The sequence below is a fragment of the Eretmochelys imbricata genome, chromosome 5 (genome assembly GCF_965152235.1).
Source record: "Eretmochelys imbricata isolate rEreImb1 chromosome 5, rEreImb1.hap1, whole genome shotgun sequence".
Taxonomy (NCBI): domain Eukaryota; kingdom Metazoa; phylum Chordata; order Testudines; family Cheloniidae; genus Eretmochelys; species Eretmochelys imbricata.
Genome location: NC_135576.1, coordinates 50645407 through 50661267, shown reverse-complemented (window position 1 = coordinate 50661267; position 15861 = coordinate 50645407). Strand labels below are relative to the sequence as shown.

Here is a 15861-nt window from a genome sequence, read left to right as displayed (position 1 = left end):
TGTTTTAGATTCTCTATCAAGATATCTTTGCTTTCCCTGAAAGTTTTGGTTTTTTATCTTTATTTCAAAGATATTTGTGTTTTTGAAAATCTGTTAATGCGTAGCAGTGACCTACATTATCTTCCTTGTCTGACAAGACATTTTCTTAGACTTGTATTGAGAAAATACAGTGCTAGCTTTTTTTTTCTATCCACGTTAATCATGTTAATCATTGTTCTTGGCTTGATGTCCATTGTTGGCAATGTCAATACTAAAAAGTTGTGTTCTGCAGAAAATCAGACTGTTGGCTGCAACTGGAGTTTAATCTAGTTTGGCGACACTTATTCTACTTGACTATTCTTATTTCTTTTTGACTGAAATGAATCCAGAGTGGGTGCCAATCTTGATTATACTCTGTTACTATACTTTTGAACGTGTTTTCCATTGCGAGTGCTACTTTCAACAGCCATGTTTTTTTCTTTTCATTTAGACAAAAAGCAGTTGTGAATTAATATACCTTAAAATTTCCTAACAAAGCACTATGACCAAATAAACTTGTGGTTCTCTCTCAACTTACTGCGGTTAGACATACAAAACTGTTTCTCTTGGGCAAGAAAGAGTATCATCAACAATAACTTTTTAGCTCAGATATTGCCTTCACTTTCTATAACACTGGTGCTGTCCATGACACTGGTGTCACAGTAGAATGCAAACGCTTCTCTTTCTAGATTCATGGATTTTTAAGGGTAGAAGGTTCTACTATGATCAGGGCCAGCCCAAGTGTCCCAGGTGAGGAGCATCTTCAGTGCCCCCTCCATTTGTCAAACTTTTGACTATCTTATTTTTTATTGCATTTGCAGCCCATTTCATGACTTTGATGCACGATTTGCATGCATGAGTTATCCTGGTCTTATAAAACGATAAATTTGCACACTAGGATCTGTAAATCTGTATTTATTCATGCCATATATAAGCAAATAAAAAAAAATTGTTTCCCCTAAGCTTATAGAAACTTTAATAGTAAGAATAACTGAAATGTACTAACATCAAGAAATTGAACTGTGCACCAACATCGGGTGGACCAGTATTAAATAGCGTTACGCTAGGTGACAGCCTTAGAATGTTAACCCTTGTCCTTTAGTTCAAAAGATTGCTTTTCTCACCTTTGCCATCGCGAACTGAAGCACAGCATCCAAGAGATCCAAAGACTGGCCAATGGCATTTTCAGGTGATAAAATAACAAGTGATGTCACTCGTTGGCAATATGTTTTATCGATTGAAAATATGTTTTAATGAGCTGAGCTTCAAAAACCTGCACTCACCACTCCTAGCTGTGACCAGCAGCATGAGCAGAATCCTCAAAGCTATCCGCACATTAGGAAATGTGTCCTTCAGCTCTGCATCATGAATGAGTTGGAGAACTTGGAGGGGAGAGCGCTTTCCGTGTGGCAAACTGTGATGGATGTTGTCCAATTTGACACAGAGGTCTTTATCAATGACATCTGAAGATTCCCCAGGTGTCAGTGTCTGGTGAAGGTTTGTACAATTGTTCATGAGTGTTTTTCTGTATGCTGAAAGCTTACTAAGGTCATACAACCCTCCAAGGTCTTTTTGTGGAGCTTCATTTGTCCAAAACTTTCTTCGATGGGCATTCAAGCAGTGTCAATGAGTGAGCAAAAAAAAGCTCCCTCTTGAATTTTTCTTCTTAGCTTCCCATCACCTCATCTTTGCCCTTGAACCAAACTGTCTCTTCTTCTGATGAATACTAGTGTCCTTGAAGACAGGCTTAAATCCTAAGTTTTCTGCCATTTCTTTTGCAGCAGTTATGGCAGCTTCAAATCTATTGTCTCTGTAGCCACAATGAAATCAAGGCAGCTTCTCCTCATAATAATGGTCTCAATGTCCATCAACTGAGTTTGTAATGCCTTGCTTACAATGTTTCCTGTAACAAGATATTGTGCCAAATCACACTGAGACTAGAAATTTGAAGTCAGTGATCTGTTTTGCCAGGCGCTACTTGTGTCAGATTCTGGCCTGGTGATTGCACCAGTTCCATCAGGGCGTCATAAACCTTAGTCACTTGGTAGCTCACTGGCCTTATGCTGTCATGCAGCTTTCCCAGTGAGTATCACTTAGTGGCTTCACGGTCAGATTTTATAACATTGCCCATGAAGATCTTCCGCCTGATAGTTGATGCTGGAAACAGGACATATATCCTTTGTAGTAATCTGAAGAGAGATACTGAATCTAAAGAAGATGCATCTGACACAACCGGATTGAGGGAATGGCAGCCACAATACATGAAGAAAGCTCTTGGATTCAGCACAAGAATCCTTCACTGGATACCACTGTTTCTTCTCTTCATGTTCACACTGTTGTTGCAGCCTTGGCTGTGGCTTTTATTTTGTTTTCATTCAAAATGTTTATAAATAGTTCTATTAAGCCTTTTCCAGTAGAGTTGTCCACTGACCTTGTGGCAAGGAAGGTGCTTGATAACATAAGGTCAGTCAATTTAGTTTTTGAATTGTTTTGCTGCAGTAATGGTCCATAGCTTCTTTATGAACTACTTGACATAGGTGCTCACACATGACATCATATTTCCCAAGATCTCTACCAAACTGAGGAAATTACTGTTATGTTCAGCCTGGTCTATGTTCTGTTTCAGATATTTTCCCATCAAATCTGCCCCTTGCTGCAAACTAGATTGCAGTTGAGGTTTTCGCTTCCTATACTGAGCTCCTGAAGGCTTCTTTGGAGGCATCTTTTATTTTCTATAGGGGCAAACAGATAGTATTAGGGAGAGCAAAAGTCTATGTTCTGCAGTCTTAGAAAGTCATGAAATATGTGGTAAGCATGGCAAAAAAAGTAACAGTATTTCTTTTATGTTGTTGCGTAGATAGGAGTTCGAGAGATATCTCTGGCATCGCATTTAAATATTGTCTTTATTAATCACTACTTACATTCTTCAAGTCTTGAAACACAAGTACACTTTCACAGTTATACAATAAAACAAGGTTTGCAATATTGCAGCTGGACTCTCACTTCACTTCAGTTTGTTCTTCTATCTCGCTGACTGAGTGGCGATGCCCCTGCCCCTTATATACCTGCGAGGGCATGACTGACAACATTTTAGGAGGAAAATTTAGTTCTTAGAAGGTCTGGAAGGTTCCACGAGATTCTACAAAGTAATGCAATCAGTTAACTAGCTCTGTAGTCTGGCGATTTGGAGATCTGTTTTACTTTGGATCCCAGAATTTTGAAATCCCAGATTTATATTGAAAAATTATTAACACAACTTGTATATCAAACACAACAACTTCATAAAAAACAAAAGCCCCTGGTGGGGGGAAAGAGGAGGGAGGGACCATTATAAGTGGTACTCTTAAGGAGTCTGTCATTAGACTTGTGGATACCTGATGATGTCTGATAAAATGTGTAAGAGAAAGTCCCATTGATTCATCACTCTGTCCTAGGTGTAATTCGGTGCACAGGATGCCAGCTGATGAAAAAGCTCCTTTTGACTCCATGCTAGGAGGCGTAATGGCATAATTCAGGCCTGTTTCAGGTGCAGGTGAAGCCCCCGACCATCTGTTTTTGAAGAGCACATTTGCTTTTTAATAGCAGCCAGTGGCAGATTAGTCACTGGGCCTACAGGACCTGTGTCGGGTGGGCAGGGTAGGGGAAGCCCCCCAACTCCACTTGCCGGCAGCAGTGCCGGGTGGGCGGGGCAGCCCCCATGCCCCCCAACTGCACTCCCTGGCAGAAACCGGGGGGCGGCGGGAGAAGCCCCCCAGTGCCCCCCATCCCTGGCAGAAGCCCGGGACTGCAGGGGAAGCCAGTGGACGTCAGTGAAAGCTCTTGCGTCTGACCCCATTCCCAAGCAGAAAAATAAAAATTTGTCCCGGGCCTGGCCGCTGCAGAAGCGTGGGGGAGGGGGTGGCAGGGGAAGCCCCAGCACTGGGACCCTGGCTGTCGCTTGGGGACTAGAGGAGCTCTCACTGCCTGCTGACTCCTCAGGGCTGGGGAGCTCTCACTCCCCGCTGGGGCCATGGCAAGGGGACAGAGCTTCTCTGGTCTTGGGGCTGTAGTGGGGACCAAAAAGTACCAAACCGGTTGCGGGGCTGCAGTCGGGGGGACGGAATGGGGGGGGACCCTGGGTGGAATGGGGCGGAGCCCCGGGGAAGAGGCAAAAAGGGGTGGGGGCGTGAGCAGGGCCACAGGCAGAGGGGGCGGAACGGCGGCGGGACCACAGGTGGACTGGGTTGGATGGGGCCCCCACACTTGCTCTGGCTCGGGGCCCCAGGAAACCTTAATCCACTGCTGATAGCAGCCATTAAGTTATTGCTAATGTGTAACAGTGGAAGATTGTGTGTTTTCGCTTTTTATTAATATTATCCCAATCTCTTTCTGTGGTTCAAACTGTATTTTCAGTAGGTGAGAGAGCAAATAATAATACATTAGACAATGGTATGCTTTGCACTGCCTGGCATTTCTGTGCCTTCATCAGTGTTCCCCTTTTTTTGTTTTCCATATTACCACTTTGTTCTGCAAGCTGCTTTGAAAGGATTTACTTTCTTGTGAATCCTTTTTGAAACTGGAGCTGAGAGAAGACTTCACTCTAGTATCACAGGCTGCTATGGTTTTTTTTAATATATATACGTTTGTTTTTGGATTCATAACAATCCACCCATCTGGTGGTATCTGGGGACAAGCCAGTTCTTTAAAAACACCACTAAATTAAGTGTGTGTGTGTGTGTGTGTGTGTGAGAGAGATAATACCTAGACTTCACCTCACCATTAGAAATAAACATGACATCAATACCATATGAGGCAAAAGCCTGAGAAAAGAGGTGTGCTTTATGTTTTGCTATTAAGATCAACAAACGTGGGTTTTGTTGGTAGACTGCTTGGAGGAGCAAATTAATTCCCACTTGAAATTGAGGCACCTCCTCGGAAAATGTCCTGCCCTTAGTCCTCAGATACTTAAACCGAGGGACTTTGTGCTTGTGTATATCAGCTGATCTCAGCTGTTGACTTCAGTGGAGCTGTGCTGATTTTCAGCAGCTGAGGATTTGGTTTAAATAATGGGAAAGCCCTCAGGTGCTAGGACTATATGGATCAAAAGCACATCTAGAGCGATTCCATGTAGTTTCCAAAGAAATGCTAAAAAGAATCAGAAAAAGATCCTATCTCTTCTGCATGGACATTAACAATCCCATGTCACTTCTAGTGAGCCTTTGACAAAATCTGCACAATAGAGATTAGTGAACAGGTGCCTTTGAATTTCAAAGAGTTTAGACTGATTTGTTAATATATATTGCTGTTTTTCTTTCAGATAGCAGTGGTAATGGGATCTTGTACAGCAGGAGGAGCGTATGTACCTGCAATGGCTGATGAAAGTATAATAGTTGGCAAGCAGGGAACAATTTTCTTGGGAGGGCCTCCATTGGTAAGTAGTCACATCTTTTTAGCAACATAATTTAAAACAATTTCTGCCTTTGCATGTCTGAAAATTTTACAGCTGTACAAGTAACTCAGCCTTTCTCTATGACCTGTTTTGCTCCAAAGAAATGAGTAACTTGGAATTATTAAGATTACTTTTGCCTTTTAAAATTTTAAATCAAACCTTTTCTTTCTCATACTTGTCTGCAGTAGCAGTATAACAAGTGTATAATTGAGATTATGTTAAGCTTTTCATAAGAGAGACGTAAACTATCCTGGCAAAAACACTGTTTGCCAATATAATTGCATCTACTCTAGGGCTTATACTGGCATAGCAATGGTGGTTAAATAAAATCACAAATAAAAAAAAATCACACCCCTAACTGACATAGTTTTGGTGGTATAAATTTTAAGTGTAGGCCTTAGGCAGGCAATTCTACTTTAAATTAACTACGGGATGCAATTTAGAAAAGAAGTTAAGATGTGGTATTTGCTGAATGTTAACTGTTAAAAAAATCAATAGAATACAATTAAATAAGGAATTAGGTTGACTCCCCACATTACAAGAGGCACTGGAAATAGATGACATGCTAAAAACACTAGATAAAATCTTGGCCTATCAGTGGGACTTTTGCCGTTAACTTCAAGGGGGTCAGGATTTAATGTGTAGGACCTTTTAGAACTAAGGGCTTGTCTACATGGGAAAGTTGAGCAGAATAGCTATTCCATTTGGATGCTGTATTTCAGAATAAAAGTCACTTCATTCTGGAATAATTTGTATGCTCACAAAGCACACTAATGATTCTGGAATAGTTTATTCCACAATAAACTATATTGTTAAACAAAGTGATATAATGCAGCACTTTGCTCTACTGCTCAATGGTGGGGTGTTTTGGGAACAATCTGAGGGGCTACAGTTGCCTAAAATTAGTAGACACCAAATATCTCTCAAAAGTGCTTGCATTTGAGTATGTAAAAATGGGGAAATCAGCTGTTAACTCTGTTACTGATTACATCACACTACCCACTTCCTAGGGAGACAGTGATGGAGGACTCTGGTGAGGGAGTTTGCTTGTGGCAGCCAGTTAGGTCACAGGGAACATATAGCAATGTCATTTCTAAGTATAGCTAGATGGAAACAAGATTTATTTTTTTTTTAATGAAAATTATTCACCCAACAGTTGTGCATGATTCCATAACTTTTCTCCTTCCAGCGCAAAATTACTGCTACTGGCTATTTTTTCACATTCTGTGTCATTCTGTGTTTATTTGAATGGCATTGTTCTTATTCCCAATGTCCACCCTGGCATTTGAAGCTATTCCCTTCACTTTAGTTTTATTTAGTCCTATTAATCAGGTATTTCAGTATTTTGTAAATTTACTTGACTCCATGTATGGGTAAGTTTATAAATCCTGTGAGGTTCAAAAATAAGCATATATAGTTATTAAACATATTTCTGTGTGAACTTGATAGTTGCTGAACGTTAACCATTCTTTCCAAACCTGTCAGCAGAAACATCGTTGAAATGTGTGCGTGGGAGGGACATAAAGCACAAAATCATGTTGTTGTTTAGCATGGGAAAGTATTTTCTATATTCTTCTTCGAGAGGTGTCCCTGTAGGTGCTCCACTCCAGGTGTTGGTGCATCCCTGCACCTTAGCTCGGAGATTTTTACAGCAGTACTCATACTGGGTCACACAAGCACAGAGCCAGCCCCCACACTCTGAGTGTTCCTTAATGGTACGCGTGCGCGACCGGTCTCATCAGTTCCTTCTCTACCATCCTTGGCCTTAGATGGAGCTCAGCAGACTCATTAGAGACTTTTCTCTTCCTTCATTCATATACCTTCCCTGTTAGTTTGTTGCCAATAGTAATTAGATAGCAATTTTCCTGTCTCTTTCTCTAAAACTACCAAAAAAAAATATTTTTTTTCTTCATTCCTGTCAGAGGCAGCTGCTTCCGACATGCCTGGTTCCCCAGGCTTTAAGCGCTGCTCTAACCGCAGTGATGCCATCCCTCTTTCGGATGGCCACTCAAAATGTGTAAAATGTTTGGGGGAGTCCCTCATCCCCCCAAAATGTGCCCACTGCAGCAAACTTAAATCCAGGGCACATAAGGACAGGGAGCTGAGGTTAAAATCGCTCCTCCTTCGGAAATCTCTAGGGTCAGCTTCATGGGCACTGACTCAGCTACATGCCGCAGCCCTCCCACCTCAAACAAAGACAAGAAGATTGCAAAGAACCAGCACCCTCTCTCACCCGCAAAGGGTTCTTTGTGGGACAGGTCTGCAGCCTCCCTCCCGGCGCTTCCCCAGCTGAGCACTTTTGACGTGCTGGGCTCCTCTGGCGCCGCACGAAACCCGCCTGCGGCTGCAGCAATTGCACAAAGCTCCAGTGCTGAGGCTTCAGGCTTCCAGGTGCCTGCTGCTCTTGTGGCACCGTTCGGCACCGTGACAGAAGCGGTGCCAACACATGTTGCCATGTCTGACCCCCCGCAGGCTATTCTTGCTCTCTCGGCATCGTCTCCCACTGAGCTGATTGGCAATGAAACAATGCTCAGGACAGCGGTGCAGAGGAACCATTCTTCACGGCAGATTCCTCTTGCACAGCCCTCACCTCACAGAGGAGCTCCAGCACCACAATTTACACAGTCAAGGGACCTGCTGGTGTCACCTATCCCTCAGTCACCCCTACTTAATGCCTACTTCTCTCCAAATGCTCAGTCAGGGTCCGGATAGCGTTCCTCCAGTGATGAGGAAGCTGGTCTGCAGGGGGTGTTTTCACCATATTGAATCTCCCATCCTCAGACCCCAATCAATAGAGGTCATAGAAAAATCACCTCGTCTTACTCTCCGAATCCTGCCCCGTGGTGTGTGAACCTCTGGATGGCACCACCCATTCCCTTCCCACCACAGTGGCGATATTGGGCTCCATGAGCATCTTATCCTCGAGACCACACTCGCTACACCACCACAGCCAGGTGCAACACCTGCCTGCCATTGCCAGCTGACGAACCTGCCACTGACATAAGAGTCCAGGCAGCACCATCACAACTACAGGATCAGTCCTGACCTGCCTTCAACCCGGTAGAGCCACTTGTTACGCCTGATGAAGCCCTATTGCCTCCTCCGCCGTCATCTTCAGTCAACTTCTCAAAATTTCAAGATCTTTTCAGAAGAGTTGCTAGTGAGTTAAGAATTAGCTTGAAGAAGGTTCCTGAACAGCAGCATGAGTTAACAGACATCCTGCAACCCTCTTCTTCCTCTAGGATTGCATTACCAATCAACGCAGCCCTTTTAGAACCTGCTACGGCCATCTGGCAGACTTCGGCTGCAAGCCTACCAACTTGTAAGCAGGCGGATCATAAGTACTTCATCCCTTCCAAGGGCTCTGAATTCCTTTTCACTCACCCAGCGCCAAACTTCGTGGTAGTAGACGCACTCAACCAAAAGACCAAGCACCAGTTTCCCTGCTCCACCCCATCTGACAAGAACAGTAAGCGATTAGATCTGCTTGGACACAAAGCACATACACATCTTCTATGTTACAGTTTCACATTGCTAATTATACTGCTGTTCTGGTAAAATATGACCACAAAAATTACAACAAATTCCGGAAGAAAAGAAACAACAATTTGCGGCTCTAGTTTCTGAGGGACAAATCATCTCACTAACTGCTCTTCAAGTAGCCCTCAATGCAGCCAATACTGCAGCAAGATCTACAGCTACAGCAGTTGTCATGCGCCGAGGTTCATAGCTCTCCTCCTCTCCTCGAGAGGTCCAGAGTACCATTGAAGATCTTCCCTTTGACAGTGACAAACTCTTTGCCTCCACGACGAATGACATACTTCACTCAATGAAGGACTCAACAGCAACTCTCTGGTCTCTGGCAATTCAAACCCCTACGACCAGAAGGCGACAATTTAGATATCAACCTTATCAGCACCCATGCTACCCCACATACACCCAGCAATTCCATAGGTTACATGAGCAACAACAACAACAGCAGCAACACCAGAGATCCAGATACCAGCGTCACCGCCTGAATTCTTCGGGAGCGTCTCAAACCCCTCCAACTAATAAGCAGATTTGAAGCCTTGGTCGAGGGTATAGAAAACAATGTTCCCACATCAGCGCTTACACCCCATGTCCCTATTTTTGGACACTGCCTACGCCCATTCTCCCACCAATGGCAAAACATTACCACTGACAAGTGGGTTATGGAAGTCATCACAATTGGCTATTCTATCCCTTTCATATCTTTGCTCCCACCCACCCACCCTGCCCATTCCTCTTCAGGGACCCCTCTGACAAGCAACTGCTCCTCCAAGAAGTACAACACCTCCTTCTATTAGGAGCAGTGGAACTCGTGCCTGAACACAGAGGAAAAGGGTTTTATTCCCATTATTTCTTAACAGAAAAGAAACCCGGGGGATGGCGACTGATCCTCGACCTCAGGAGGCTCAACAAATTTATCAAAAAGCAAAAGTTCAAAATGGTTTCCCTTACCACCATAATCCCAGCACTGGGGCAGGGCGATTGGTTTTCAGCCCTCGACCTACAGCTGTAGCTCACGAAAGCTCATGCTCAAATAAATTGGTTAGTCTCTAAGGTGCCACAAGTACTCCTTTATTTTCATATGATTATACATCCAGCCCACAGACGTTTCCTTCATTTTACCCTCTGCTCGACACATTTTCAATACAGGGTGCTACCCTTTGGCCTATCCACCGCCCCCTGAGTTTTTTTCCAAGCTCCTAGCCATAGTCACTGCCTACCTCAGGAGACAAGGGGTCATAATATTTCCTTACCTCGACGATTGTCTCCTCAAAGCCACAACGCTCAATGAAGTGCTTTGATTCGTGTAGCTCACCATCGCTTGCTTCATCTCCCTCGGCCTACAAATAAAAACAAATCTACGTTATCTCCTACCCAGCACCTGGAGTTCATAGGAGCATACCTCGATTCCCGGATGGGATTAGCATCTCTCCCTCCCGACTGCTGCAACACCATAAAACTACTGGCCAGGAAACTTTGCAACAGTCCTCAGATCACAGCTCGAGACTGTCTACAACTATTAGGTCATATGGCCTTGTGCACTTTCTTGGTCAAAAATGCATGACTATACATGAGGTGCTTCCAAGCGTGGTTGGCCACAGTTTACAGACTGAATGTACATGCTTTAAACAAGCCTCTATCCATACCCTTCAGAGTCAAAGACTCTCTCCAACCTCTGGTCTGGAGCCCCCTTTCTACAGGATGCTCCATCCCTCATAATGACTACCGATGCGTCCCTCACAGGGTGGGGTGCACACATGTCCCACCACACAGCTCAGGGGCTATGGTCTTCAACAAAAACCTCCTTACACGCAAACGTCCAGGAGCTTCAAGCCATACGCAACGCCTGCTGTCATTTCCTCCCATTGATCCAGAACCATCATATACGGATAATGACAGACAACGTCGCCTGCATGTTCTATGTGAACAGGCAGGGAGGAGCTAGCTCTCTCTCGCTTTGCACAGAGGCTATAAAGCTCTGGAATTGGTGTCTTGCGAACAACATCCAGATATCAGCTGCCTATCTTCCCTGAGCTATGAATACCACAGTAGACGAAATAAGCAGACGCTTTCCCTGGGATCACGAATGGGAGATAAACAACACAGTCATCTGCAACATATTCCACATTTGGGGATACCCAACCATAAACCTTTTCACAACTGCGAAAAACACAAAATGTTCTGAATTTTGCTCCAGAGCAGGACTGGGCAAATATTCCCTGGGAGACGCATTCATGATCTCATGGGATTGGGACTTACTATGTGCATTTTCCCTGATACCTGTCCTCCACAGAGTTCTGATGAAGATACAAACAGATCATGCCACGGTAATTCTGATTGCCCCATCGTGGCCCAGGCAACCGTGGTTTCCCTTCTTCACCAGAATGTCACTTCGCCCACCAATTTCGTTGCCCCTCACTCTGAACCTCCTATCGCAGCAACACGGCCGATGTCTTCATCCCAAACTGTCCATGCTTCATCTCAAAGCTTAGTTCCTACATGGTTCTCCCAAGATGAACTAGCATGCTCTGAGCAGGTTCAAAGAGTGTTCCTACATAGCAGAACACAATCTACTCAAATCACTTATCTTCGAAAATGGAAGCGATTCACAAAATGGTGCTCAACTAAACAACATCCTCCTACTTCTGCACCTCTTCCGCTCATACTTGACTACCTATTAGACCTCAAGCAATCGGGCCTTTCTTTCAGCTCCATCAAAGTCCACTTAGCTGCTATTACAGCTTTTCATGACAAGATCGACAACACCTCTGGCTTTGCTCATCCAATCACCAAACGTTTTCTTAAAGGGCTACAATCCCTATACCCGGACATTAACCCTCCTACTCCTCTGTGGGACCTTCACTTAGTATTATCATGCTTAACTCAACAACAATTCGAGCCCCTAGCCACTTGCTCCCTCTTACACCTCTCTATGAAAACAGCATTCTTAGTAAAAAGAAAAGGAGTACTTGTGGCACCTTAGAGACTAACCAGTTTATTTGAGCATAAGCTTTCGTGAGCTACAGCTCACTTCATTCTTAGTGGCAATCACCTCCGCCAGATGGGCAGGAGAAAAAGCAGCTCTCATGACAGACCCACCTTATACGCTATTTTTCAAGGTCAAGGTTACCCTCCAACTACATCCCAAGTTTCTTCCAAAGGTGCATTCGTCATTCCACATCAATAAGCCGATACACCTACCAACCTTCTTTCCTAAGCCACATGCAAACTCTTTCTGAATCCACAATGCATAGATTAGATGTACGCAGGGCTTTGTCCTTCTATGTGGATAGAACCAAGCTCTTCAGGAACTCTTCCAGACTCTTTGTCTCCATTGCGGAGCGCTCCAGAGGGACACCTGTTTCTACCCAGAGACTTTCAAACTGGATATCTGAGTGTATCCGACAGTGCTACCAGATAAAGAAAGTTACACCTCCTGTCAGCCTCAGAACTCACTCCATTAGATCTGTGGCTACCTCCATGGCTTTTCTACGCAAAGTACCTCTGGCTGACATCTGCAAAGCGGCCACTTGGTTTTTTGAACACAGATTTATTAAGCATTATGCCCTTACTCAGGACCCTCTCTCTGATACACGATTTGGCAGAACTGTCATCTACTCCATTCTTACCAAATCTTACCACTGTCCCTACCTCCTTTAGGTATACTGCTTTTAAGTCACCTAGAGTGGAGCACCCACAGGGACACCTCTCGAAGAAGAAGAGGAAGTTACTCACCCTGTGCAGTAACTGACGTTCTTCGAGATGCATGTCCCTGTGGGTGCTCCACTACCCACACTCCTCCCCTCTACTTCGGAGTTGGGGTAGCCTCTGTTGTAGAGAAGGAACTGAGGAGACCAGTTGCACACGCGTACTATTAAGGTACACTCAGAGCAGGGGAGCAGGTTCTGTGCATGCGTGACCGGTATGAGTACTGCTGTAAAAATCTCCGAGCGAAGGTGTAGGGACGCACCAACACCTGGAGTGGAGCACCCACAGGGACACTCATCTCGAAGAATATCAGTTACTGCACAGGGTGAGTAACCTCCTCTTTTTATTTCAATGGAGATTTTTCAGTCTGAAGAAAAGAACAAAGTAATCAGCATAAACAAATGTAATAGTCAATAGCAAGTCCTGAATGACGAAACTGTGCCATTTAGTGCAAATTGATTTGTTGTTCATTTCCTTTTAGAATTTCTCAGGCACTAATTATGTCATTTAAAATGAGTTAATCTAGTCTTTTTTTCCTTTTTGTACCTTGTAATAATCCTGTTCACCAGAATGGTAGCTTATTGATTATATGTAAACTCAGAACTTTCCTCAAAATTAAGGATTTTTATGTACACTTATTTTATCTGTCTTAATTGGAAAGATGATCAGGATTTTCTTGTGGACAATGGCATAAATGTGAACAGACATGTTACTTGAAAACAGAAATGTCAGTAAGACCAGATGGCTCTTTCCAGATACTCCATGTAACCTTTTATTGAGGGGAAAAAGCTTAGTAGGATTAAAAAGAAATAGACATTTATGTGGCTAGAGATAACATCCATAATTGTGTTAGGAAGGATAAATTATCAGGGCATAAGCCACCACTGTCTAATGGAAGTGATCAAGAAGGTTCTCGTATTGGCAGGTAATTCCATAACTATCTACTGTGAGGTTTGTTGCATCTTCCTGTGATGCATCTGGCACTGGCCACTGTCAGAGAGAACATTTTGGACTACATGGATCGCTTTTTGATCTAGCATGGCAATTTCTATGTTTGTATTGAATTAACAATTACATTATAATATATAAAAATCAGGTCCAAAATCTTTTATTTTCTTTTTTCACAGTCTAGCTTTCCATAATGATCAGTATAATTATAAATATCTAAATGAACTAAACACTTTTAAAAAACATTAAGTTTTAGATTATTCCCAGCCCCATCCATGTCAGATGGTCTTCAGAGTGTGCTGTTCTCTGTCTCCATGGCAACTGGGGCACACCAAATCTTTGATGTGAGCATGGGCTTAAGATTCCCCCTCAGAAAGAACTGTCCAGAATTCTCTGCCTCTAAGCAGCATACGTGGCAGACTCTAAGTCTCTCTTTGGAGTGGACCTTTGCCAAGATTTGTAAAATACTTTAATTCTCTCTGTTTCTTCTTTGGCTTTGAGGTTCTTCTCCTCAAAACTGCTAAACTAAAAATGTGTATCTTTTGGCTTTCTGAGGAGGATTTGAACCGCCACTCCCCTCCCACTAACAAAGAGCAAACAGGTTGTAGGGAAACCTGCTCCCGGCTGGCATGTGCAAGGTGGTCAGGCCGGCCATAGACATACTAACCCCCAGCCGGCCTGTGGGTGAGGTCCATGACAAGGCAGGCAGGCTGCAGGGAACCAGGCTCCCAGCCAGAGAATGATCAAGGTCCATGGCAAGAGTCAAGCAGGCTACAGGGAAAGTCCTTTTACTGAGACCAGGCCAGAATCAGCGGTATAGAGACAGGTGTCTGATTTTCAGAGCCCCCCTGCCTCTTGAATTTTGGGGAAGGCAAGGTCCCCCCACAGCAACCAGGAGTAAAAGATTCCTGCCCCCAGCCGGTACAGGCAAGGTCTGTGATCAGATGGTTGAGAAGGTCATAACCATGACCCCTTCCCACAAACCATTTTACCTGCAGGGCCTCTGCTGCTGTGATGGGGCCTTTCTGATACTAATGAGTCATTTTTGTCACCAGAGACTCTGGCTCACTTCTCATTCTGTGTGGATGTTCCCCAGTCAGTCTAGACCCAGCAGTAGGGAGCCTGGGGCGAAATGATTCAGATCTCCTTCCCTAGGAGATGGACCTACCTCCTTTCCCCTTCCAGCCTCCAGGGGTCCTATATTAGACCATAAAGGCTCAGGTCCTCAAAGGTATTAAGGCTCCTAACTTACTGCAGTCAGTAGAGGTTTGGAGCCTAAACACGTTTGAGGATCTGGGCCAAAGTGGCTACTATTCTCCGTAGGGAGACATACAAGATATTTGTCTGCAGACTAATCTTTTCAGTCTCCCTGGTAACATGCTCTTCCCCTCACAGGGCCCCTTACCTCAGGGTTTGGCTCAGGGACTGGTGAAGGAAACTGCCCCCAAAAGGGGCAGTGTAAAATCTTAAAACCTCTCCTGAGAGATTCTGCCATTTAGATCCTCAAAAGAGGAGAACTTTGTAAAGCAGGGGCTTTCGATGAGATACCTCAGCTTCTCAGCTAAGCTTCCCAGAATTAAGCACAAATGGGGCTCTAACTTCACATGTGCTTATGTTTTTAGAAAACGAAATAACGGCAAAACCCTGCAAAATTGAAAAAGATCTGTGCAGTTCAACTAGTTTATGAGGGTGTCATTAAGGTGGAGTGGGAATTCCCTATCAAGATCTAATTGTACCTAATATTAAACCTGCTTCAGCCTCATAACAGAAAGGGCATAGTCAGATCAGCCAAGGGAGTATTCCTGCAAAAGCAACAGAGAATAAGATCAGCAATTAGCCTAAAGCTGGTGTGACAAAGTTCCTTCTCTACCTTGGTGGGTCTTGCGCTTATTGGCGGATTTGCTTGCCTCGGAGATTCATGGCAACCCTCAGTTTGGCCGTTTTCATGAACCCACAGTTCAGGTCAACTTCTCCTGTGTCTGATCAGGAGTTGGGAGGTTTGGGGAGAACTCGGGCTTGCCCTCTACTCCAGGTTCCAGCCCAGGGCCCTGTGGAATGCAGCTGTCTAGAGTGCCTCCTGGAACAGCTGTGTGTCAGCTACAACTCCCGTGGGCTACTTCCCCGTGGCCTCCTCCCAAAACCTTCTTTATCCTCACCATAGGACCTTCCTTTTGGTGTCTGATAATGCTTGTACTCCTCAGTTCTCCAGCAGTACACCTTCTCACTCT

General features: G+C 44.3%; 1 protein-coding gene across 1 annotated transcript in view; it reads left to right on the top strand.

Moving 5' to 3' along the window:
• MCCC2 (methylcrotonyl-CoA carboxylase subunit 2) overlaps positions 1–15861 on the top strand; it is a 101004-nt gene that overhangs the window by 37999 nt on the left and 47144 nt on the right. Inside the window, 1 exon segment of the mRNA XM_077818013.1 lies at positions 5315–5428. Coding sequence (XP_077674139.1) covers positions 5315–5428 — 114 coding nt within the window.